Source organism: Gasterosteus aculeatus, chromosome 11 (assembly GCF_964276395.1).
Source record: "Gasterosteus aculeatus chromosome 11, fGasAcu3.hap1.1, whole genome shotgun sequence".
Classification (NCBI taxonomy): domain Eukaryota; kingdom Metazoa; phylum Chordata; class Actinopteri; order Perciformes; family Gasterosteidae; genus Gasterosteus; species Gasterosteus aculeatus.
Genome location: NC_135699.1, coordinates 16,209,676 through 16,236,813, shown reverse-complemented (window position 1 = coordinate 16,236,813; position 27,138 = coordinate 16,209,676). Strand labels below are relative to the sequence as shown.

At 50.7% G+C, this 27,138-nt stretch overlaps 1 protein-coding gene across 4 annotated transcripts in view; it reads right to left on the bottom strand.

The window, feature by feature from the left end:
* The window catches only part of srcin1a (SRC kinase signaling inhibitor 1a), a 66,183-nt gene that overhangs the window by 14,350 nt on the left and 24,695 nt on the right, over positions 1-27,138 (bottom strand). Inside the window, exons 2-11 of one of the 4 annotated variants that reach the window (XM_078084082.1) lie at positions 15,430-15,459; positions 14,295-14,662; positions 10,017-10,043; positions 5,835-6,030; positions 4,840-5,135; positions 2,932-3,752; positions 2,703-2,804; positions 2,233-2,360; positions 1,092-1,112; positions 234-394 (exon numbers count right to left, since the gene is read on the bottom strand). In XM_078084082.1, the coding sequence (XP_077940208.1) occupies positions 234-394; positions 1,092-1,112; positions 2,233-2,360; positions 2,703-2,804; positions 2,932-3,752; positions 4,840-5,135; positions 5,835-6,030; positions 10,017-10,043; positions 14,295-14,662; positions 15,430-15,459 (2,150 nt within the window). Of the gene's footprint in view, positions 1-233; positions 395-1,091; positions 1,113-2,232; positions 2,361-2,702; positions 2,805-2,931; positions 3,753-4,839; positions 5,136-5,810; positions 6,031-10,016; positions 10,044-14,294; positions 14,663-15,429; positions 15,460-27,138 lie in introns of all 4 variants that reach the window. The other 3 variants (XM_078084085.1, XM_078084081.1, XM_078084083.1) reach the window with 3 other exon arrangements.

Below are 27,138 nucleotides of genomic sequence, written 5' to 3'. Positions count from 1 at the left end.
ATACATTTAGAAAAATAAAAGCATTCATATAAAGAAGACTAATTTGGTAGTTTTGGGCGGGACTTTGGCGTCTTACAGCTGTGCATTTACAAGGGAATCAAGAGTGAATCCGAGGAGAACATAAAATTACTTCAATATTTTAAATATTAAGCTGGACACATGCCACAAATAGTGAACCACATGGGTCGTAATATGGGAGAAGAAGAGATTTTCTCGATGGATACACCCTGTACCTGCGTTTTGCGCAGCTGGCCGAGCTGTTTGCGCAGGTCGGTGGCGTTCTGCTGCAGGCCGTGCAGGTGGAGCTGCATCTGCAGGCGCGAGGCGCCGTTCACCGGCGTTGTGTTGGAAGGGGGCGGCGGCATCAGAGCGAGCGGGGCCGACGGCGTGTGAGCTGCCAATCACAGAGCGGGACACAGAGCGTCACCGAGGGGGGTCGTCGGGGGGAAACAAATTGATCAGTTTGCTGGCGTGTGCTTTCGTGAGACTTTCTGTCACGCGGAACACACACACACACACACACACACACACACACACACACACAGAGCTCCAAATAAATGCACGTAAATAGAACATCTGGGCACATTCACACACTGCAACAAATACAGTGTGAATGCTAAAAAAGCACCATATTCACACGACCCTGAAAGCCCACTGGGAGAAATGAGAGCTCATGCTATTAGTAACCCATACAGAGGTGCAATTAGTCTGTTCAGTGGTGACACACGAGGGATAGTCATGCTCTTATCTTCACACAGGGCCCTGTGAGTATGACTATGGAATCTCTCTCACACACACATTAATGAAAGAGATCCAAGTCTGTGACAAAAACAACTTTCTGAAATGCCCAAAGGGAGAGCCGAGCATAAATTCAAAAAGTAGAGACAGCACGGGGTTGGTGGCAGAAGGGGGGGTTGGGGGGGGTGGTGGAGGGCCGAGGTTCTCTCTGGGAAACCAGCCAGGAGGAAAATGTGAGGATAGACTTTGCCAGCTACCCGGCAACACCACACACCCCGTACAGAGAGCGGAGAGCCAGGAGAGGCGGAGGAGAGGAGATCAGAAAGGGCGACAGAGGAGGAGATGGCGACTACCTTTCTGCTTCAGCCGTCCAGCTGGAATGTAAAGAGAGTGCGCCGGTTACCGGGTGGATTAATGGGAGGGTGATAGAGAGTCAAAGGAAAGTCTTTAAAGTTCATACTTACAAAACGCAGATTTTTTTTTTATAGACTACACCAGAGAAAATGTTTGGTGTTTTGGGAGGCGTCGTGCCGTGAGGGAGCTTCACGGGCCGCTGCAGACTCGCTACAACATTAAGGACGTGGCACAGAAGCAGGAATGCTGCAGCGTGTATATACGACGCTACCGTGGCTCACGCTTTGATGCATCTATGCATCCACGATCGTAAAAAAATGGACATAATGAAGCCTCGTAAAGCTCTCCGTTTTAATAGCTCTCTGAGGAGGTACCTTTAAACAGCTTTGAGCTGTTAGAAGCTACATATTTACGTGTATTTTATTCTCATGTTCCTCAGAGCCTCGCCGGTATTTTCCCTCAGTGAGCTAAAAACGACCCCGAGGTGGACAAATTCATTGAATACTCATCACCGTGTGTCCATCTATTGGAGTGAGTCTTTAAAGCCTCGATGGCCTCTAACTTTAACGGTTCTATAAAAAGTGGATTTGACCGGCCGCCTTCTTATGTAAATGGTAAGTGAGTCATTTCGAATTAAACTTGTCTGGAGAATGAAATAAAGTGAAAGAGAGAAACAGAAGGGAGGGATGAATGAGGTGGAAACCTGACCAGCGCCAATCCGTCAAAGACGTGGTTCTTTTGGGGAGGGGGGAGGATGTCAGTCGAACTCTGCTGCGGTAAACGAGGGGCTCTCTTGTGGTCAGAACGCAGTACATTTTGACTGTGTCTATGCGATTTGGGCATTAAGTCAAAAGAAATCGCCAGAATATGGTCGGTCCAATCAGATTTAGTCTGATTCATGTTTACAGCTCTCAGTCCATCAGTTCAGTGTGAATGCAAACTGGACCAGAGCTGCAAAGCAACTATGAAGAATTTTTTTCTCCTGATTTGGAACCTCATGAACCAAACTACGCCCTTAAAGGCGACACAGACAGTGTGACAGAGTGATTTAAGTCACACGGGTCAGCAGTGGCGGTAGCAAACAAGAAGGCCGGTAACGGATCGCTAACACCGGCCCCCCGAACGCGCCGCTGTACTCACTTCCGGTGGCGGAGCCGTCACTGTTGGTATCGGTCTTCTCGCTGGAAGAGAAAGGTAATGTCCGTGAGAACTCCGTCCCTTGGTCCGGAGGGCAGCCCGCCATCATGCAGAGACGCAGCAGGCCGCATCTGAGGATCAACGGCCACAGGGCAAGGCAATTACAGTGCTAACGCTAACAGCGCTACTGCTGGACACTAACAAGTTATCGTCTTGTTCATGAGGCGGAGAAGCCAACGATAACACTGTTCCAGTTGTAAACTCAAAATCTAGTGAAAAGCTATCTCACACATCTCTATGTTTTTCACGGCATGAATCAATAGCTCTGTGCCCTGCAGCTGATGTTTAGTGCTCGGTACTCACACAAAGTAATGCCTCTGCTAATTGCCTGCTTCATGCTCCCGTCAATAATGCTGCCCATGTGTCTGACCGTGAGTTTCAGAGGGTTAGTGGGGTGTAACGGGGGCTCTTACGTGCTGTCGCTGTCTGGTGCCCTGGTCAGCACACTCTGGACCAGGCCAGTAAGGCTGGCTATCTGCTTCTCCATCGCCTCCATACGCTCCAGACGATGATCCCTGCAAACGTAACGGCCACAGATCAATCGCCGAACCGCCGAAGATAACAGGAAGTTAGGTCATTTAAAGAAAAGAAAAAACGTTCCGATGCATCAGGTCCATTTCCCCCACACAGACTGGTACTGACCTGCTGCTGTCTGGGTCCTGTCCAGACATCGAGGAACCGAAGCCGGGCGTGGCCCTGCCGCCCTCCCCTGGCCCGGCTGTCAGACACAGAGGCTCCGAGCCGGAGCTGGGCCTCGACTTGGGGCTCTCCACGAACACAGAGGAGGAGGCCGAGTCCTTGCGGAAGGCCTGCCTGACGGGTGAGGCTCTGTTGGGGGAGCTGGAATAGTCCCTGTCTCTCATCTGCATGTCGGGGATCTTCTGCGGGGACGAGGGCGGCATGCGAAAGCCCATCCCCAGCGTGGCCGAGGAGTATGTGTCGGAGTAGAGCGAGCCGCCGGGCTTGTAGAGGGAGTCCTCCAGGTCCCCTTGGAGGGCGGCGGCGGAGTAGGTGCTGAGGGAGCGCACGGAGCCGCGGCGGTACAGGCCGCTGGTAACGGGGAAGCTGAAGGGGTCCCCGATGGCCGCCAGCGACTGGGTGGAGGCGATGCTGAGGCGGCCCTCGTGCATCAGGCTGTAGGGGTCCGCGTACAGCCCCTCGCTCTTCATCAGCGCCATGTTCTTGGCGGAGACCTCTTCGTCGGGCTTCACGTCGCGGCGCTCCAGGATGGCGCTGGGTGACGGGGACAGGCCCGAGTTGGCGGCGTGGCCGGCCGCGGGATGGTGGGGGTGCCGGGACTGCTCGTGCTGGGGGTGGGACCCGGCGAAGGACGGCGGGCGGCCGCCGCTGTAGGAGAGGCGCGAGCGCGACGGGGAGCCGGAGGAGGCCGGGGCCGTGGAGGAGGGGAGGCTGTTGAGGCGGCGGGTCGGGGAGGAGTCGCGAGAGGAGTACACCATCTCCCTCTGCAAAGGAACAAGCAGGGAGCATCGTTACCATGGAGACGTGCGGATGGGAGCGCGGCGGCGGCTCCCCGCGAGTCCGTTTCACGTGAAGACGGCTGAGACGGAGCGCGCTGACGATGCATTTCTCTCAAGACCAATTATAATCGTCACGCTTATTTCATTATTCTTTTTTTATTTATTAACGACAGAATGAAAGCAAAGAGAACCGTTGCTGAACAAAAGGAGAAGTTCTCAGTAGGTCACACATTCCCATGTCAACGAGAGCTTAACAGATTCATTGATTACATCAGTTCGTGGTTTAGGATTAAAATTAGTTTTCCTAGAAATGAGGTCATCACGGCGGGGAACTGAGCTTCTGTTGTTCATAGAAACGATTTCTCCTCAGGTGAAATATTGATTTTGATCTCATCCCTCATCCCCCCCCCCCTGTAGCCAACTAGCACGTGACACCATGCAGCACACAGTAAAATACTGGAGCTTGTAACTTCTGACACAGATGTTACATCCAGGTACAAATATATATCCTATAAATGAAATGAATGAAGATGTGTTCCTTATATTCATGCCTTTAAGAATTTTAAACCACCATATACACACACACCCGCACACACCATACACACATGGTTTTAAGCTGATTGTTTGCGTGGTTAATTGCAGTTGTATTCTCAGCATGGTGTGAATACAATGCAGATGGTAGGAACGGATTTGTAGGAAATTATGGAGAAAAAAAAGGATCTCCCTCCGGCTTCCTTGATCTTCACCGAAGCAGAAATATGCCCATTTCACAGAGGAACATTGTTCTCCGCTGCCTGCACGGCAACAGATGGCCTACTTGAAGGTAAGGAATGCATCTCCAGGAGGAATACCTGTTCAATAAGCCACATTCAGCCCGTCAAAGTTACCATTGGAACATGAAACACACCGTTAGCAAGCCAAAGAAACACACCGCTGCTCTCCATGTGCAGGCAGAGCGTGACAGCGGTTCTCCCTGGCAGCTCATTTGTCAAACATCCAACTAGCAGACAGCTTTCCCTCTCTAGAATAACCCCGGTTGCCCTCTGCCCCCCCCCGGCACCCCCCTCCTCACCCTCAGGTCTCCGTTAGCCAGGTGTGCGGCAGCAGGGTACGACGCGTAGATGGGCTCTTTGCGGTAAATCTTGATGATGCTGCGGTCCTGGATGTCCCGGATGTCCTCCAGCTCGTAGAAGACGTTGCGCGCCTCGTCCTTGATCAGGATGGCCGTGTTGGGCGACTTCAGCATACCTGCCGTCAACTTCTGGGGGAACATGTGCAGGATGAGGGCGTGCAGCGTGTCCAGGCTGCTCAGCTCGTGGGTGATGTGGACGCGGCGCGTCTCGTCCCCGTACTGCAGGAACAGCACGCCTGGAAGAGGGACACACACGGGGGGTTCAGCGGGCGGAGAAAGAAGAACGAGCAAAAGCAGTTCCGTCAGATCTTTGCTTTTGTCGTCCACTTTTAGAGACATCAGTGGTGCCGATACAAGCATAGAGATTCTTGTGTTTTGGTTTACGAGATCCAGATAACAATTCTCATTATCAAATGTCAGCGTGAACAGTCACAGACGGGAAGAGAAGGGCCGCGGAGCTGTGTGAGAATCCTAAAATTATAACTTTGACATCCCTTCAGTATTGAAATTGAAACGATGGTCATTAACTTATTAATGCTGCAACCCTTGATTTCAGAGGTAAAGATGCGCCGCCTGACTAACCTGAATATTCATCTTCATACACCAGAGGGACAAACAAAAAAGAACAAACAAAGCAAAGAAAGACCAGCGATTAAAAGTCAGGGTGGATTAGATATAACAGACGGGAGAAGTGGTTAGTAGACGTGGAGAGGAGAGTTCTACTTCTGTCTCAACTCAACCTCAATCAGTCACTGACACACAACAGCTCTCTTCGCCTGATGCAACAGCCTCAAGGCCCTTTTGTCTAACTGAACTCAAAAGTAACGGTGCGGTTTTCCTTCATGAACACAGTTGAGTTGACCTGAGGGATCTACGCTCTGTGTGGGCTCAGGACCAGCGTTTACCCTGACCGGCATGCCGGTTAAAATCTTGACCTGGAGATTGCAGCTTGTTCTGGCTGGCGGAGCGGGACAGCGGCAGGCTCTGGCGGAATCGGTTCATCCGGTTGAAGCCGACGGGGATGTCGGCCTCCGACATGGTCTCCAGGGATTCGGCGGAGGCGAAGGAGAGCTTGGCGGCCTGCTCGGCCAGCCCGGACTGGGTGGACTGGGAATGCCGTGGACTGCGGCTCTGCAGCGTGAGGGTGAGGGCGGGGGGAGGGGGGGAGGGACACACACACACACAATCGTTAACTGGGAAGTGAAGTCAAGGCGAGAGAGGAGAATGGGTTGATTGACGGATGTAGTAGGACCAAGACAGTGAGCGCACACTGAGACGCCACACAATCGACCACATAACGAGATTAACGAGGCCTTGACGACGAATTAGCGACCAGCCATTCACTAAGAATTAACGCCGTCACGGTATCAGACGTCACTCGGATGCCGCGGCAGAAAAGCTGAAAAAAAGGACACTGTAATTGTTCTCAAATGGCGTGGCGCTCCAGGGCATCCGCCTTTATGCATCACCTACGCTTGTTAAGGAGCAAAATTAAGCCTGTGCTCCAGCTGAGCATAAACTTATGTGATGTTTGCTCCACTTTGCACACCGCCCGCCTCCCCAACCCCCCCCCCCCCCCACCGCCCCTCTCCCCGCCTTAAATGAATCCTCGTGGGATGGGAGGAGAAGCTCGGGCGAATCCCGCGCTGTCACTGCTGGTTTATCCTGCGGCCCTTTGCTCGCCGAAGGACCCACTGAACTGGCTCCCTGATCCCCCCTCAGAGGCGTCCGTAATGAGCTCCCAGAATGCGCTCTGCCGGTTGTTCGGGGGTGACGGATGCAGAGCAGCGGCGCCGCTCTCGCGCGAGGGCGCATGATCTGCGGCTCTCGTTTGGCGCCGGGCGGCGGATGCACGGACGGCCGACCTCGCCTCTCAGCTGAACGACACAAACAGCCATTAAGTGCACCACTAAAACATCTCCTCGGCTTCTGGACGGGGTGCCTTCCTATTTTTGTTCAGACATTCATGGTTTGATTTGTCCAAAACAGAAGCTGCTTGACAAAAAAAATAATAACAATTTGTACAGCCTTAGTTCTACTTTGTGTTTGGATGAGCTGAACAAGTCAGCATTCTGCTGTTCGCATTCAGCTCCCAGCATCACGGAGCCTCACAGAGCGTGTAGCTTCCTAATGAATCGGTTCCAATTAATCATGTGACCCCTTAATCAGCGAGTTAAATGAGCGTTTGTTCATTCGACTTCAATCAATCACTCGGTTCAGTCTTTTCAGCCGCGACTAAACTCAACGAGCCGTAGAGAGATGTGACTGCGGCCACGTTAGATGAGCTGCTCTGCCGTCACACGTTTGTTTACGAGTAACACACACACACACACACACACACACACACACACACGCGGTGCTGGTGTCCGGTGATGGCGGCGGCACACGGTGTCGGAGCCCGCGATGCTGACAGATGACCCCCCACTGTGTGTCCTAATGGGCTCATTCATCTAAAGTGTGACCGACGCAGTGAGCAGCAGCACCTACCGCTGGGTGTCACATTCTGGCAGCGGGACTTTGGGGGGGGGACAGGTCTTCACTCAGTAAGATTGGGGCTCAGTCGCCGTTTATCTTTTTTTCGTACATAAATTAGATTCTCTTTGAGTTGCGTCTTTTAATTGCCCTTAATTGTACATCTTTAATATAATAAGTAAAACCTCACACTTTCATTCCCACACTGGGAATAAAAGCAGTCATGGCATTCAGTTCGCTTTAGAGCTGCTGGTCTCTAATAACTTTGGACAGAGTGGGGAGTTTATTTACTTCCTCCCGCTTTCCAAGCTAAGCTAACCAGCTGCTCACCTGCGGCTCATATTTAGTATACAGACATGAGAGGGATACAAATAGTCTCATCCAGCACCCAGTAAGCCAATTGTTTAACCACGTGGAAGTGGATCTGTGGCGGAACCAGCTGCCTAAGTGAGATGTATTTGGCATAAAAATGAAATGTCAGCTTTGAGTGTGAATGGGAACGAGACACGTCGGAGAAAGGAGATTTCCTTAGTGAGAATCGGCTGAATCTGCTCACGCTGCACGCACCGGCGTCATGTGACGGGAGTTCCCCTTCGAGGGAAACCGGTTCCACCTCCTACTTGGGTTGCTCCTCAATCCTCACTCTACGCCCCCCCCCCTCCCTCCGCCCAAACCTTTTACACCAGCACTCAATCACTGTCGAGAACTCCACGCTGTTTTAAGGGCACGTCAGAAGGGAGGAACGGGAGGATCTGAGACGGAAGGAAAGAGGAACACGGCAGCTGGACAACGGACCTCAGGCTACAAACTGCATTAAACTCATTGCAACCTCCCACTATGTTGTTACTACACACACACATCATGGTTTAAGGTCAAGTGATGGATGTATTTTCTATGATGGGGAACATACAACTCATCCCACTATGACACTTCAATCTTTATTCAGTCTGCAAACCTCTTACCCTTGCAAAAGGATTTTTTTTTCTTCATTTATTTAATATAAATGTCAACTTAAAAATGTATTTGCAGTTCGCTCAGTTGGCAGTTGGTGAAAGACGCAACGGAACAAGCGGAGCACTAGTGAAAAAATTGCATCCACTGTAATGAAACAGAGACGGACTCGATGCGTGTGAAGGGAGAACGGAGGTTTTTGACTGCTTGAGTGACAGGTGTTAAAGAATGAAGATCACAGTCCTCACACCTCAACCGCGTCTCCTCTTATCATCTGTACCTTGAGCTTTTTCTAATCTCATTTTACGTTATCGGCCTCCCTCTCTGTTTAGTGCCGGCGGGCAAAGCTGCGTCCCTGTGACCCGCCTCCATAAGATCGATCCGTCTCTGCCATCCAATTGTCTCCGCTTGCTTTTCCTGCCCTTTCATTATTTCACCCCGTCTTCTCCAGCTCTCGGGCAGATCTTCTGCCCGAACACACAATCCCCGACCCCTGCAGTACCGTCGATGCACGGAACAAATGGCTTTGCCAAATCGCTGTGGATTGTGCGTCGATGTGAAGCGCAGAAGGACAGCTGGAGACGCTGGAAGCGATTCTCTCTCCCTTCTCCTGCTTATGAACGTGGCATCGATCCTCTGAGGGTGGCAGGAGTCTAACATCAGGCGAGAGACGGTCAATCGCATAGAGACACTCGAACGTTCAAATTAAGAGTCGCCAATTAGCCTAATCCCCCCAGGACGCGTCTTTGGAACATCCACACAGCCTCCTCGCAGGAACCAACAGACAGTTCATTCTAATTTTACAGCATTACTTCATGTTGTGCAGCTCATATCGTATCGTCGTATGACGATAGAAATGAGCGTAGTAGCTCGGTTCAGGGTTTATTTTATTTCGTCTCAGGTTACAGGCACACGTTTTTTTTTCATTTATGTGATAGACTGGCCTCTAAATTCCAGATGTCTGACCTCTCGTTTGAAGTTTAAGTACTCGTGGGGAGAATTACTTGGCCTTCCCCAGGGGTCAGGACACATGCTTATTGATATTCGGTGACATTTCCAACCCGTCTGAACGATATTGTAGGCAGGGATTCCGCCTGTGTGCTTCCGCCACACACACAGATACGTTCCTTAACTTGCTGCGTTGAGGCACCTCCCTGTCTGTCTTTGTGCAGTGGAACGCCACAACAAAGGGAGTCACGTTACCCACCGGGCCAACGTTCAACACGTCCCGGCGCTGGCTCGGTGCGACCGGTGCGTAACAAAAGCCTCTGCAAGCCCGACTCGAGCCTCTGAGCCGACGGCTCTGCGTGGTTTCAGTAATGGCTCAGCGGCACGTCTGAAATCCCTCCTTAATGTCTCAGTCAGTGTGAGTAATACGTCGGTAAGGTCACATGGCTGCGGGCCGTTAATGCCAGCTGAGGAATCATAAATCCAGAGACGCGTCTTCTGCAGATTAAATGCAGCCGGAGGCGTTTAAACTGTCGTCACCTCCGACAACACACACGCACACGCGCGCTGCCAGACCAGACGAGAGATGCCAAGGGTGTTGCAGAGGCCAAAGGAGAGGAGCAAGAGACTGGTGATGCCCGAGGAGTCTGACGTAATCCCACAGAACACACACACACACACACACACACACACAATGGACAGGAGACTGACAAACGCACAGGGACACTTGGACACGCAGCACTGACCTTAAAGCTCCAGTAGTTGGGTTGTTGCTGTGACGTTCATGAAGGAGAATAGAGGGAAGACAGAAAGAGGGAAGTTAGATAATTCTCTGACGTAAAAGAAACCACTTTTAACTGGAACTTTAAAAAAAAGGAGCCGGGATGACTGTGTGGAAGAAAAACGGCTTCATCGGTCGTCTTTTTCTAAACCGTTTTCTTGTCACGTGTTCCTTCCCTCACAGGTAACATGTGAAATGGAACGTGGGATGTGAGCTTTACATTAAAACATCACGGTACCAGGGCCAACAACAAGAAATGAAAAAGGAAAATGATTAAAAATAAGGTTGGGCAGAGTTTGTGAATTTATTTAAATGTAGTTCTTATTCTTATGTGGAGGCCGTTTTCAGAGCCTTCAGCTTCTCTTCTGCACGAAGCACATTATTCTCCTGTGGCACGGATGGAAAAAAAAAAGTGACAGGCAGGATTTGATTTATGATAGCTGGTGGTTTTTCATCAGCAGCTTTCAATTTTTAACACTGTCCTTACAAAAGGCGACATTACTTCAGTAAACAGGAGCATCGGAGGGAATGTTTTCAACTGATTAATACTTTGTTGTAATCCATTTATTCATTTAATGTCCCCTCATTTGGCCATTCAGCTGATGAGAAAGAAGAGAATGCTCATTTTTTGAAGAGGATTCATATTTATACGTATTTTAGGAGCAGTAGGAGCCCCGGAGAGCAAGTTGAGCATCCGGGGATCAAACGGTCGAGCCTGCGATTGGAGGACCAGCCGTCTTCCCCCCGAGCTGCAGTCGCCTCAAAGTACACAATGAAATATGCACCGTTTAGGATGAAGCTGTTGACTAAACGTCAAATACAAAGTTTGCAGAATTGCAGCTGCGCACTTTTACTTTACTTCACGCGCCGTTTCAGAGGGGACGTTGTCCGTCTCTTCTGAGAAGCTGCTGCTCGACGTGTCTTTGAATGAACGAGAGCCTTCATTCACATTTTCTACTCATGTCCCCTTTTCCAAAAGGAGCGTTCTACCTGCTTAAATCCTCGGTACTAGAAGAGCAATGCGATGGATGCGGGACAGACGTTGGGAGTAGGATGCTCCTGTAACGTGGGTAAACACGAGCCCAGGGAAAGTTTCCACCTTCGTGCTGGGAGGTCGCAGCTAATAATAACGTGCACGATTCTGTCTAAAACGTATTCATCTAGACTCGGATGCACTCAGACAAGTGGGACACTCAAAACGATACGGAGCGTACTCTCCGCCCACGCTTCTGTTTCCCGCCCCATAGCTTACACATTTATACCAACACATGCCTGTTATTATGTAAGTAACATCTCTTTGATGTGACGCGGAGGAGACGGTCTCCCGGCTCCTCGTTGTGCACTTTCTTAGTTACATCAATGGTGCCGGAGCAAAGCGTTCAATTCTCCGTAATGATTCATTACATATAAATACAAACACCTTTAAAAAAAGAGAGACGATATTGTCACATAGTTTGAAGCAGGGCGGTTTGTCTCGCTTCATTAAAAGTGGGTGAAGTGGTTCCCTTTCAGGGGTCAGACAGGAAGTTGGCCCTCGACTACCTGATTGTGCGTCATTCATTGTGCGCAGCAGTCAGTAAAGCTTCGTCCTTGAGAAGCTGCCGAACGGACGGCGGCTCGGAAGCTCCATCGGTGAGTCATAAATAATTGCTGTTCACTTGCTCGAGACAACATGATTTCATTTTTACCCCACAAAGCTACAGGGCCGGCTGTCCTTCATGCTGCAGACGGGATTTGTGGTCGGGTGTTTCATCAGGTAAAGCAGAGGTCTTCAGCCAAGGACCCCCAAACTGATGGCGAGGTGGAGCAGGGACCCCCCTATTCCACGGAGTTTGGTCCGCCATCTTTTATTCTTGAGCTTCACGCTCTTTAGACGCGATCTGATTGGCTGGTGCCTGCGCTGTCGTATCAGCATGAAAGGAGCAGTGAGGGAACCGGTGCCCAAAGCTTGAGAGCTGCCGAGGGAAGCTGAACGTGTGTGTGTGTTGCGCACTGACAGATGACGTCTTCTCCATCGATTTATCCGTTCGCTTCAATATGTTGGATTCATGTGTATTTAAAGACCATAAATAAAATAAGATTCTGAAGGGATTTACATTTGTGGGGAAAAAAATAGTTGACAACAAAACAATTGTCTTATCAACCAAAAATTTCCCGACCCCCCCTGCAGTACCTTCGCGGACCCCCTTTTGAAGACCTCTGAGTTAAAGTAAAGCCGCTCGCTAATCGAACAATTCTCCAGTCGCCATTATTCTGCTTCCTACACTCATTATATGAATCATTTAAATAATATGCATTGTGCAATGTGTTGCTCATGGTATCTGCATCTGTCACCCTGGGAGAAGGGTTCCTCCTTAACATTTTTTGGGGGGTCTTCCTGACCCGAAGGGCACAGACGATTACGCACAGATATGCAAAGTCAATTAATCGAATCCATCTGGCCTGTGCAGACGTTACGAACGTCATCGCCGTCGCTTTACGGCGTCAATCGCTGTCACGCCATCTCCAGCGTGAGCCTGATGCACGCAGTGAGAGGTCGGCTTGAACTTTGGGTGGAGGAGCGGGAATGCAGGTAACATCTACACACTGAGCCCCCGACCGAAGGACGCAGCCCCACAGAGCGAAGCGCCGCGTTACCTGACCGGCATGTAAAGCAGGCTGCGCCCGCACCACCCCTCCTCCACCTCCCGTCTCCTTCCCATGTCGTCATCCTCTCTGCACCTCCGCCCCCTTTCCTCATCACAACCACTCTTACTATCTCCCCCCCCACCTCCGCACTCCCCCCGTTCTAGTTTGGCTCCTCAACGTTACCGCAGCCTCTCGCCCTTTCTCTCTCGCTCTCTCTCGCTCTCTCGGTTTAAGAAGACAACGGACATAAAGACACTCGGCCGGACGCGCGGAGACGGAGCGTCGTCCGCCGTCCAGCATTTGCACGCCGTTGCCACAACAACCACAATAGACACACGAGGCGCGCAACGTAATCCTACCTCGCACAGCCCCCCCCCACACACACACACACACACACACACACACACACACACACACGTGCATCCAGCTCCCAGTTTTAAGCTTCCACCCCGTCTCACCTGCAGTGCACCTGTCCACCTCGCCAGTCATCCCGGGCTGTCCGTCAGGGGCAGCGTATCCTCATCGTGTTTTTACCCGGTGCTTCTCTCACCCTCCCTCCCCTTGCCCTCGCTCAGTCTCCCTCCCTCCCTCCCTCCCTCTCTCCCTCTCTGTCTGTCTTTCTCTGCTCTCCAGTAGCACATGCGGCGGAAACTCTTTATTTAATTCATTACAACACCAGCCGATTAGCTCCTCTGCAGATGTGTGGCTGGCTCCTGCTGGCGCTGGCTAATTGAGCAGCAGGCTGCTTGAATGGCTGCAGAGCTCCTCTCGGGCTCCTCCCTCCCCCATGCCTCTCCCCCTCCTCCCTCGTTGTCCATGCTCTGCACATCCACGAGATGACAAGAAATCCTCTGCTACCCCCAGGTGCAGTGAAGGTACCCTGTCACTTTAAGATCTGCCCAGTCTCTCGACCACTGCTTAAAATATATATTATATATTATATTCTAAAACAGTCGGCCTCGTTATTTCTCTCTTCCTTCTGTCTTCCATCATTGTGCAATTCCTGCTGCTCTACACAGCCTGACCTTTGCAACGCGATATCTCTGCTTGCCATTTATGGGAGAGGTTGCCACGGAAACTATGGACTCCACCTGCCCGCCCTCGCCGCTGCCTTTCATTCTGTCGCGTCCCCCCGGTGTGCTTTTCTGTCACGCTTTTTTCTTTATTCGCAACACAAGTGTTCAGATAACCGCATTTGCATAAATGCATTAAATTGGATCATTATCTGCGGGTTCCTGTCTTCCTCCACACCTCACCGGTGCGTATATGTAAAGTTCTGCAGGTCAGGGCGGCAGCGGAACAAAGCCGAGCTCGGCTGTGACAGTTTAATGACGGCCTCTGATAACACAGGTACAGAAACCTCCTGACAGCTTCACTTATTCTCGCCCCCTGTCCATTATTTCCACGGGCACAACGTGAAGCATCGTGTTGCTCTCGTCTTGAATGTTACCTGACAAGAGAGTCTCTGTTGCCCGGCGATCCAGGACCCCAAACGATTAACGATAAACGAAACGCGGGTCACGTCGCCGCGTGGCTCCAAATGGACAAAAAACAGACGGGTGAAATGTGATCACACACGTCACAAGACCGGGGTGGGGGGGGAGGCAACGTATACCTGTTCTCGTGCAGCCCGCTCCGACGCTCCCCTCATGCTGGCGTGGGAGGGCGAGGGGGACGGCGGGTTGTGGTGCGGGCTGTGGTGCGCGTGCTGCTGCAGCTGCTGCTGCTGCTGCTGGTGCTGCTGCTGCTGGTACTTGCTCTTCAGGTGGTCCATGAAGGCGTCCCTCTTGCGCTCCATGTCGACCTTGTGCAGGTTGGTCAGGGCCTCCAGGCTCTGGGCGGCGCTGACGGTGTGCCGGTGCTCCGACGTGTGCACCAGGCCCACGTTGGAGAAGCGCCGCGCGCTGTTGCCCAGCGTCCGGTACTCCCGCGGGTACTCCAGGTCATCGGTCGAGATCATGTGACCGCCTCCGCGCTCGGCATCTGGATGGATGAAGGGAAGGAATGGAAGGAGGGAAGGGAAGGAAGTGAGATAAATAGGGGTGAATCCCCACACAGGGAAAGAGTTCAGGGTCGAGAGGCGCGCGCGCACACGCACACACACACACACACACACACACACACACACATACACACACACACACACACACACACACACACACACACACACACAGGTGGAGACAAATAGAGCAGAGGGGATGGTAGTGGAAAAATAAGGAACAGAGGGGATAGGAGAGAGAGAGAGAGAGAGAGAAATGGGATGTTAGAATATTTGCCACCAGCACAAAGCGGTTCCCTTGAGAATTATTGATTTCAAGTTCTAAAGGGAAGAAAAATGAGAAAAGTGAAATGCTTCTGCAATTATAGATCAAAGGAAGAGGGTTTAAACTAAGTTGGTTTTGCCGGATATTCCACCGTGATATTCTTGTAGTTTTAAGTCTTGTTTCGTTGTGTTGGGGCGGCAACACTCCTCTCCTCTCCGTCCCTTAACACCCGCCGCCTCTTCCTCTGCATATTCCCACTGACTCTCGTCCGGACGCCACTGACTCCGCCGTCCATTGTTAAGGAGGCGCGTCGCCCTGGCGCTCTGGCCTTCTAGCGGCGCTGTGCACGCCGCTTCGAGAAAGGAAGGCAAACAAAAAGGGAAACAGAACGGGCGACGAAGACAAAACACAGAGACGTGACTGGAGAAATGAAGGAACTCAGAGAGGGATGCAAACGAGCAGGGAGCCATTCGCCCGGTGAGTTACCTTGCTTAGGGAAACAGGCCCCGGCGTGGGCTAGAAGAGAAACATGCCAAGGGTTAATTTGTGATGCAGGACAACGTCACATGACCATCAGAAAAGAGCTATCGTGAAACAAAAGCCCTTTCTCTGAATTACAATTAGATAATGCATTAATAATGCATTACGATGTTTCACACGGGTTAACATATGAGGAGATGGTTTGCTATGAATACTGATAGCGTCTTACAATAACCTGCAGAGGGTAAATTAATATTGTATATCACAGAAATCACAAGACGATCATTCACATTTTCATATAGCTTCTCCATCCCATATAAACTTTAAGCAGGTAGAATAACCAGTAACATCAGAGATGGATGATAGGAAATAAAAAACAAAAAGTATAAAAAGGCTAAATTGAGCTTGAGGGAAACATCTGAACATTAAGGGCTCATCAGCGAGCGCAGAGGAAGAGCCGGCCAGATGGAGGCAAACTTCAACACAAGGAGAAGCCTGTTTGGGCCGGAACCCACACCAGGCCCCTGACATGCAGCACATTATGAAGTACTGAGAAACTGAGCGCGACTGACCTCCTGGCTAACAGCATTAGCATTGAGCTCTCCGCTGCACATCAAGGCTCATCTGCCCCCCCCCATCTCTGGTTTACACTTCATCAGGTGGGAGCTTATTGTGCGTCGGTTAACAAGGGCCCGACTCAGGGGCCCCGTTACACTGGCCAGCTGACTAAGGCTTCATTATGGTGACGATGAAAAACACCAAAAGAGTTTCTGCTCATCGGCTGCAGAATGTCGACGTTCTACCTCTTCGTACCACGGTTTGGAACACAGCCTACTTTCAGTGGGGGGAGACGTCATGTGGGCGGAGGAGCAACCCGAAGAAAAGGGGAAGTTCATCATCTGTACTGTCGTCACCCGCAGCCAATATGTTTCCACGTTAAGCCTGCAGACAATAACCCCGACAGCCAAAACAATCTGAGCAACGCCAGCTTCATTTAAACCGACACAAAAAGAGCCCTGATGGGGGGGGGATGGGGGGGGGGGGGGGGTCTGCAGCAGGCAACTACAAAGACTAAGAATCTCCAGGAAAAGATGGTGCACGTTGGTCAAGGAAATAATTATAATACTAATAATAGAGGGCACTAACCTGCCAGATGGAGCAAGCCGACTCCACCCGCAGCCCCCTCCCTTCCCCCCACCCACATTCATCACGATCTCTGGCGCATTTCACCGAGCCACTTTGTGAACTTTTCCCTTCTCGCCAGTCAGCGCCGCCTTCAGAGGGTTATTTATACCGAGGATTTAGTGCGTTCGCCAACTCGCCCACAATTACGATCACCACACATCCACAATAACGTTATGCAGCATCACAGACACACCCCGGACCCCCGGGGAGAGAAAGGGGGGGGGGGGGTTATTTCCTCTACAGCCACCTGATGAATTGGACTTTGAACTGGGGGAGAGAAGCTGCGTCTAGTGTGGAGAATCAGGACGTGAGGAGCAAAGCGGATTGGTTCGCTGTGACGGGTTTGGAACAGGCAGGCGTGTGTAGCTTTATATTGTGGGCACGTTAAACAAGTGGGTCAGAGTGATTGCGTGTGTGTGTGTGTGTGTGTGTGTGTGTGTGTGTGTGTGTGTGTGTGGGGTGGGGGGGGGGCTTCAAGTCTCGCAGAACCTTAGGAAAGCTGGCGACCGCACGCACAGAAGCAAACATTTATTAATAGCTGAATCTAAATTCACGGGATCTTGCAGCTGCACCTCGAGGCGACATGAGTCCTAATTATTAATGCTGTATTTGAGAAAAATATGTATAAATTACCAGGGAGGATGCAAATATGCAAGACGATACAAAAATATATTTAGTAAAACATGCTGTATGAAAAAGGAACGCATGAAATGAAATGTATTCACTTTGTATTGATTTAATTAACATTTACTGGTTTCTCGGATTGTGACGGTGAAAAGTAACTAACAGTTTAAGATCCCTCTGAACGGTCGGTCTCAGGCACTAACTGAACATTACAAGGTCGTCTCTTGCTGAGATTCGTACCGTCAGACATCACAGGAGGGAAGTAAATAAACAAGAAGGTAATCAATGGACGAGGATGAATCTGGCCTCTCCCGGTGGTTCTGTTTTTGATTTTTTGAGTAAACATATTTTTGTACTTGCTCAGTTGTTTCATGCAGTGGCCTCCAGTGAGTCGCTGGTTATCCCAATTAAACCAAGAATTCAAACATCCTGGTTATTCTCATGAACGCCCCATCTAATAACTATTATTATTTCACGCTATTGGGTCGCCCTCCCCAGAAGGTCTGTCAGTATGCAGACGGTTTCGGGGAGGCCGGCTCTTCCCTTTCGATAAACAACCTAATTTACTGCAGCACGGCCGAGCAGCTTGTGGGATGCCGGCCGGTGGAATACCGAACAGGGAAGAAGGAGGGAAAGAGGTGAAATACAGGAGGAGTGCAGCAAACTGCTAATCCGCTACGTCTGTTAAAGGCTGCAGGCGGCGGGAAGTGAGCCAATGTGGGAGCAACTCTAGAACAGTCAAAACAAATAACTAGAAGCAGATTAAATGTCACCTTTAGAAGAAACACACCGCCAATCAGGCATCTGAGAGACCCTGCAGGTCACAGCTCAACAGCCCCCGACTGATCGGCCCGGGAAGCAACCCGAGGACCCTGAGAGAGGCGCTAACGTTAACGCGCTGAAACCAGCTCAAAGCTACGATGACTTCATCTCCACTCATCCTGCAAAGAGCCCATTGGATCTGTGTTTCCATCTCTCTTCTCTCTCCGGGTCGCGCCTGCTCTGCACTTGAAGCGGCGAGCCCGCGGGCGCAGAGACACGCGAAGCAGCGGGCGTGCGCACCTCGCTTCTTTTCCCTGCCCGTCTCCATTAAGGTAATCCGCCAGAGCTCGCAGGCCCCCGCCGCGCCGGGGGGCGGTGGGGGGGAAGAGTTAAAAGGGGTGAAACGGGGCGGCCGTCCCGGCGGGAGCGAGAAAACAGAGGAAGGTCAAAGGCAGCGCCACGGGCGGAGCGGCAGGCCGACTACGCCTGAAAGCTGACGGAGACGGCCACGACCTCTGCCGCAAGGAGGCGGGGAACGCCGTCTTGATCATTAAACTCCGGACGAAATGAAGTGCCCATGTTTCTACCTGCTGCGCCCCACCCCCCCATCCACAGACACCTGGTTGCCGTGGGAGACGCTAGGGAACGCTGCGTAGGCAGCCGAGTTCAAATTGTCAGCATTAATGTGGATGCAACAAAGCACCTGTTAATACACAAACGGCGATGAGCGGAGCGCTCGGCGGCGACATCCCTGGGGGCGCAAACAGAGAACGAGCGCATTCAAGTGGAGGAGCGAGTCGAGAGATGATGCACAAACGAAAGCGGCAGCTTTGTGTGACTCGTCGTCCCGGTAGAACGCCGGCTGTCTTAACAAGGGAGGGAGAGACTCTTAATTACAGCCTTTTGTGAACCAGGTCATTCAGCACATTATCGGTGCGAAGAGGACACTCGAGCCACACCTCATCACATCAGTGCTGCTCAGTTTAGCTCCACGGGGGGGGGGGGGCTGTCTTTAATGCAAGGGTGGAGGAAACAGAGTTAAAGGGATGGTGGAGCAAGTAGAGCCAGGAAAAGATGAGATCTAAACATGTCGTGTCATTTCTTCCACCAAAATAGAAGCAGGATTTTCTACAGGTATGTTTCTGAAACACGGCTACGAACGGAAACCATTGAAAACCAGTAAGACACTCAGAAGAAAAAAAAATAGAAGGTAAAAGTAATCTTGAGTGCACTAATCCATGCAAAATGTGAGGAAAATGGTTTAAAGCTGAGCCATTAAGTCATTAAGTAGCGCGCAAGAGATCAAATATGGATAAAGAATGAAACCGAATAACTTAACATTAAGGTTCTAGCTTTTTTAAAAAGAGTTTTGAACTAAATGTTTCCAATATTCTACAGCCATAAACTAAAGTTGGGGGCGGTTCACGCCTGAGTCATCGCAACATCCCGACCAGGCTGTTTCTGACAATGCGACCGCACACGCGGACCTTCAGCCGCGCGTCCCGGGACACGCACGCAGAGCTCGGCATCATCACGGCAGACGCTTACTTCTTAAAGCTCAAATCCAGGAGCTCCGGATCGAGCCAGCCGACTTTGAATAAGAGCCCCTTTTGTCCGCGGTGTCAGCGTGACACAAGTGACTTTCCGTGTGCGGATTTCAATGAAGCAAAGCTGAAGAAACAGCAACAGGAGGGAAACACGCCCCCCCCTTCAAATACTACGACATACGGCGCGATATCCAGACAAACACACAGACGTCTATCTGTGCGTGTTGAATTCATGTGCTGAGGAGCCGGAGGCCCCCAGAGTCACCATCCAACTGTGACACCCGTGTTTTATTAAAAAGAGGCCTCGCACAAATGGCACATTATTTCCTTTCCCCATTTCTAGAAGCATAAAGGAACCTCCAATTAGACCAAACCGGTAGATAACATTCAGAAGAGCCACAAAGTCCTTTTCTCAAGAGCAGCTCCTTTTATTTCTTCTATTAAATAATCACTGAAGACGAGCACACGGGCCAAGTTAATCCTTTGAGAGAGACACCGAGGAGTTAGCGCTCATCATGCAAACAGGCCGGGCGTCAGGGGCAGGTGGACGGAAACTCTCGTCCAATCAGATTCCGCCGGCGGTTCTTTTATCTCGCGCACACCGACCCTCAGAACGCACGCCAGCCACACGGAGAGCCGCACTTGAAACGGAGAGCGGCGGACACATCAAAGCTGCTTGTGAAGCCCTTTCGGCTGATGAATATGAGGATGAGTAGAAGGTGGAGGTCAATCACCGGTTCTAGGAGGACGTCCCACCTGTGGCGGCTGCTTCAACAGTCCGGTCTAATCGGTCGTCATCATCTGTCCCATAGGTGCGGGAGCATTAACACACACATATCTGCATACTCATGAGACGAGCCGGGGTGTTACGTGGGGGTTTGGGGGCGGGATCCACACCACAACGTCCACGTAACGTCATCTAAACGTTTTATACCAACAATGAATCAAATAGATGTGATTTGAAGATATTTTATTACCAGCTGATTTGCCGCTATGGTTCAGCCCCAACGTTAAATGAACACTAATATTTCTCCTCGTCTCTTTGATTACTCATTGGGCTTTAGAACTCTTTAACAGTGATGTCTCTCGTGCCCCCAAGAGGCCGCCAGAGAAACGTCCATCACTGCCGTGTTGTTCTGTCTCCTTGTCTCCCCGATGGCTTCATATTCTCACTCTACTCATCTGCTCTGCAGGCATTAAGGCAGCAGGAACCAGAAGAGGGCTGTAAATTCACTGCGATATGAACAGGTCATCGCTGTAAAAGACCAATTGCTGCTGAAGAAACCTTCTACGCGAAGGTAATTAAGAACAGGAGCCTCTCTGCGTACGGTAACGGAGGTTCGTTAAGCCGCCGTCGGACGCGTCGGAGCCGCTTGGCGAGTCTTTCCTCCAGAGAACCACACACTGACAGCATTCAGCCGGCGCGCCGCCAAGCCCGTCTGCAGGGTGTCAAAGCATCCAAAACTGTTTGTAGGAGAGTGAGCGCTGTGAGCGCTTTTCTAATAATACTGCAGCAACCAACCGCTCGAGTTCTGAATCTCTTGAAACGCTCCCTCCAGGCAAAACCAGTAGGTTCCTAATAATGAAGAGTTGAAATGAATAAAGTGTAAAATCAAATTAAATCAAGGCGTCATGTGTGGGCAAACAGACAAATCACCTCTTTGTCTCACTGTGGTGATCAGAGCAGGTGCAGAATAAAATAAATCAATTACCAGTCATCACAAATCAATGCAGCACAGACCAAATAACTGTTATAATAAGGTGTGTAGCAACATGTTAGACGCTCCGCTCCAATAACACACGTGGGAGCTCTTAAGATCCGTGGGAACAAGCTGTCCTGCTCACTGAAGAGTATTAAGTGAACCTCATTGATGCCACCAGGAAAGAGACACACGCACGGTTACAGCAAACAGCACGGCCGGCGCCTTCTGCTGTTGCTCTCGTGTCTAATTAAACACTTAAGCACCAAAACCAGATAACCATTATTCAAATATCATTTCAGCGGAGGGAAAGCCCAAACCCGCTTAATGCCGCAGACACCGGGAGCCTGCGGCGTCCTCACGCTCCTGTAATGACGTGTAATTTGCAGTAAATCCCGTCAGTCCTGCGCCCCCCCCCCCTTAACCCCCAGTATCCTTGTCTAGGAGAAAAGGGGGAAGTTAATGGATGCACTGGTCTTGGTCTTCTCGGTTTCCGATGGTCTCGACTGAGTTGGTTTCATCATTAAAGGGGCTTTCTGCCCTTTGGAAATAAGATTTGTTGATATCTGCTACCTGGAGAGGGAAGCGCTGATTATGAGAATAACCATCACAATTACCTCTTTGTTTAATTAGAGCTATTCTACCAGATCCTTTTTTTTTTTTACTGAAAACAAAATTAAATAAAATAACCTCCAAGAAACTGACAAAAAATAAAAATAAAACGGATCAATCGGATGATCCAGACATCTGGGAAGCTGAGCAGGGCAGCGGCTGCCTCTGCAGATAGGTCGCCTTGGCAACAGCTCAGCTGTTCCACAAAGCTGTTTGCAGGCCTACGCGCACACACACACACACACACACACACACACACACGCACACATTTGTCGGACAAGCGTGCAGTCGCGTAAGGTTGCGCTAACATGATGGTGAGAGACGCGGCGGGTGACAGATGTGGCGCGAGCAGGCCGGCGAGTCACCGTGGCACAGATCCGTGTTATGATGCTGATAGTCATGTGTCACAGTACAAACTGCTGTCTGTCAAACGGCGTCAGGGCGAGAGGACACATTGAGAATCACAGGAGGGAGGTGGTGGAGTTTCCTAGAGATCCCACAGCAGACGGATGTGAACAGAAATCGAAATGAAAACCCAGCATCTTTCATTTTTTGAGAATCGGTTTCTTTTTGGTAAAAAAGGCTGAGCCCTGATCTCAAGAGGACGGACGGATAGGACGGCGCGCGTGTTGAAAACAGGGTCGCTAATTCAACGATCAGTCAGATAATAGATAACAAGACTATAAGTCAAATAAAAACTGTGCCACGGATGAGAGACAAAATCCCGCGACGAGAGGAGAGGAGCGCAGCAGTTCCTAGTGGCCGCTTACTGCAACTGTTCCACCACTAACCTTCCACCTTCTGCCTCACGTCTCCCAGCAGCCGAGCCGAGAAAACACCCCCACCTGAAAGACAATTACTCCACTCTGCTCGGGAGTTCATTATCTTCAGTCTTTGGGGTTCACATGTGAGGCAAACGGATTTGAGAGCGAAAAAGATCAGTGAACCGTTGGTTTAGGCTTCCAAGCTCTTGAGAGAGAAGCGCTCAAACGAAGCGCGGTGAACGACAAACGCCGCAGAACTGGAGGGAATGACAAGAATTATATATATTAGATATTAGTTTCTGTCCCCGTGACCTCCCGAGCGCACCGACTTACTGCAGCAGCGCAGGGATTGGCGGATGTTGTTTACGGACACAAAAAAATACTTTTTTTCTTCAACTGCGGACGTCAAAATCGATCAATCCCCACAGCCCAAAAAAAAGGAACGCCACCCGGGCACTTTGGTGACGCTGCTTTGTTCTTCCCTTAAGTGAAGCGGTCAGGAGATCCACAAACATTTAGCAGAAGCGTTCCCTCTCTCTTGGTTGATTTAACCACAAAGCATTCAGGGCAGCTTTGATGAAAATGTTTGATTTACATTATTAATGTGTCACTTCTAAACCCTAAATGCGATGCATTTCTCCCACAGACGCTCCGAAGCTGGTTTATATTTAGTTACATACTCGGTCTGATGGGAACGACATCCGCGGGGCTCTGATGCAGAGACGCTAACACTTCCTGGTCAATGGCACCCGGGGCACCGAGTAACATCCGGCGTGGATCTGATTGGAGGTTCTCCCTCCATCTTCAGGCCTCATGCTGCCTCCACCAGAAATAGCCTGCACTCCTCTGGGGGGGGCTTTCGCTTTTAAACATAAAACACAGGTGCCAAGAAGCGTCTTCATTAGTGATTGTTCGTCCCCCCCCTTTTCTTTTCTTCTGGCCACCTGCTGGCTCAATGAAACTAAAATCCCCACAACCCGGGAGCCCCGGAGCATTTGGCAGAGCCGCCCACAGCTGATCCAGAAACCACCGGCACCGACTCCCAACTAGCCGAGAGACGGAGACAGACGGAGAGAGAGGACGGGGAGACGAAAAGGCAGAGTGGGACAGCGGGGGTTTGGCACAAAGAGGTCGGGGAAGAGGACACAGAAGTGTTTGAGAAACCAGGTGAAGACTGGAGGAGGAGCAGGAGGATGTGGGCCAGGAGGCGGTCCGACGCAAACTCGGGGCCAGATGCATGCTGGGACAGGAGAGCGCAGGAAGCCGGGGGTTTTGGAGGGTGTCCATTTGTCACCCGGAGACTCATTAGGGCTTATAAATAGGCTTTGGAGCGTGTGTTTGACAGGAGGGAGTCTCGGATTCAGCGGACAAGGGACATTAATCTCAGCAGAGAACTCCCAGAAGACGGACGGCGTGACAAACGAACGAGACCACATCGAGAGAAATACTTGATCAGTCCCTCCACTGTCAGATGTGGAAAATGACCTCGGTTTGTACTTCGACAAACATGCTCAACCTCCCTCCATTATGCCCCCCCCCCTCCCCCCCTCTCAGAGCTCAGAATGTGGAGCTCTTCATGCTTCGCTGGGCGCTTTTGAGATATTTTCGGTTCCTGCCTTAGAGCTCGTCGGGCACTCACGGCGTCTTCTCCTACTTCTTTTGTCTCTCTCGCTTTTCGCTCCGCTCTTATTTTGCACCCTTTTCCTCGCAGCCCCTTAAAAATGCACCGCTCTGCCTGCCTTTAAGTGTGTGTGGGGGGAGAAAGAAAGGAAAGCCAACCATCCTCCGGGTGACGTCTGGTTATTTTAGGGTTTCTGACCTGCTGCTCAGCCTCTGGCCAGTTGGGCGCTGATGTGCGCCGGCGATACGTTTTCTCCATCTGTCGCACGAACTCCGTGAATCTATCGTCCCGCTGAGACCCCTGCATGGCCCCCCAGCTGACCGCAGCGTGACCCCCCCCCCCCCCCCCCCGCTGTCATCGTGAGGGAGAGGCTGAGAGAGCTCATCCAGCACCTCATTACTAAGGATCGGTTCATTGATCGCGTCTCAGTCCTCACCGCCACTTCATTGATTTCCCCCCCAATGACGCAAGACATGAACATTTAGAATTTAAACACATATTGTGGAAATGTAATCTTACAGAAATAAACCTAAAGATAATTAACACCTGATTGCAAAGCGCTCCCTGGCTGATAAGTGCGTGTCATGACTGTCCGTACGTACAACTATATATATATGGACAATCATGACACGCACTTTATCTGGACGTTTTCTTGTATTCTCTTTAGTGGTCAGAGAGCTTCTTCATAAGCAAATAGAACTACAACTGATCCTCGTATCTCTTGAGTAATGGCAAACGGGACAAAAAGACACGGCCGAGTTTGTAAAATCAACAAACCAAGAACTGTAATTTGCTGTAATTCTGTGGATGAAAGACTTACTTGCTCTTATTTTTAATTACTGCGGCTATCATATAGGATTACTGTAGGACAAGATTTAGCTAAACGTTTATCTAAATTCTAATAACTTCCTCTCTGGCTATGAGGCGCTTATATTGAGATTAAGACGTTAATCTTTTTATGTGGCGTGAAAACAAACCCTTGTGTGGGTTCATGGACACAAAGTTTTGTCCCGGACAGAAGAGTGAAAGAGTTCTGATGTCTGTTTTTATAGCACACATTAACAATAACAGTGTGAGTGTGTGTGTGGGGGGTTTAAAGAAAAGAGGAAATATATTAAATAGGGAAACATCCCTTCAAGGGTACGATGGAGCTCTCAGAAATACTGCCACCGCTCCTCATCGTCTCCTCGCTCTTCACGACCCATTTCCCCCTCGCAGCGCGCTTCCCTCCTTCATGGAAGTGACAAACTGCTCATCCGGAGATTCAACTTCCACCGCGGAGAAGAGGAAAAGGAGGACGAGGAAAGAGGAAAATCCGAGTGTGAATACGGCTCGATTTACTGCACAACCTTTCGTGTTTAAGTTAGTTAGTTAATGTAGCCGATCGTCAGCGGATGAAGAACAAACTTATTTTTTAATTGATTCCTTTCATCTATGAAGGAACATTGCTGCTTATTCATTGTTTTACTTGATTGTCATATTCTCAAGAGCCGGTCAGATAAAATGGACCAGCAGCCAAATGATCTTAAACTACGGCGCTGAAGTCAATGTTTACTGTAGGATGACAGCAGGTACACACACACACACACACACACACACACACACACACACACACACACACACCCCCCTATCTGCAGGTCATCGACAATCCATCACACAGCGCACACATCTCCTCCAAACAAATCACCGCTCAAAGACAAGTGACAGCTGCTCACTTTTGATTTCCCGCTCCTTATTCTCCGACCGCCGTCAATCCTTCACACTCGTTTGGAGAAGACAACAGCGTGTAGGCGAGTTACGAGGAGGTGGATGAACACAAAGTTCGCTCTCCTTTACATCTCTGCAGAGGCTGCTGTGCTGAAAACGCAGCGTCCTCTTGAGCGCGCTGGTGTGTCGGGACTGTGTGAACCCTTCATCCCGCCTAAGCATCGATCCTAAACACACACACACACACACACATTAACTGGCTGTTCAGTGGCGTGATCGAACACGGCGTGATGAATAAATGAGGGTTTAAGCTCTGCAGAGGACCAATTAATGGGGGAGAGGGGGGGTCTTCTTGGGAAGAAACATTCGAAGAGAGTAAGAGGAGAAGGCCAAGCAGTAAGTCAAGGATCACTGCGCCTGCTTCAAACACACACACACACACACACACACACAGACTAATTTGCGATTCAGTGCTGTGAAGGGAGAGACAAAAGAGAAGAGGTGTTGGCTCCTATTGACCAAAAACCCTGTGGGCTAATGAGCCCTCCGACACTCAGGTGCTCGCTCACACACACACACACACACACACACGCGCGCGCATCACCCTCGTATCGCCCTGCCTGGAGTGCGAGGGCGGCGAGTCCTCCATCCGAGGTCATCATGAAAGAACGTCTAGCGAGGGAAATCCCAGTCGCAATACCAGTCGCAGTCCCACACACACACACACACACACACACACACACACACTGTCAACGGGGTAGTTGGAGTGCTAGAATTATGAAGAATAACCCCGACACTAGATACGAGCCGAGGCCGGAGCGCCGGGCCGATGGAAATGGTGCCGAGTGTAAAACGCCGACTGACTGAGGGCTTTTATTTTGACGGGCTGGCCCCTCCCTGAAAAGAACCGCCGCGCTCGGTACACAACTCATGGCAGGAGAAGCTCGGCGGTGAATCCCCCAAGAGCGCCAGAAGCGTCAAAAATATTTTTCGGGCGTGCACATTATGAACCAGCGTGGCAACAATAAGGAATCAAGTCAACTGAACGTGACGTTGCTACAAACGGCTTAAAACATCCCGGAGGGCGCTCGGGAAGCCACGACAGAGATCGTGAAGACGCCTGCCACGGATGAGGCGGCGGCGGCGGAGTCCTGGAGGAGCCACGAGCTCCACCGTCCTTTGAACATAGAGGA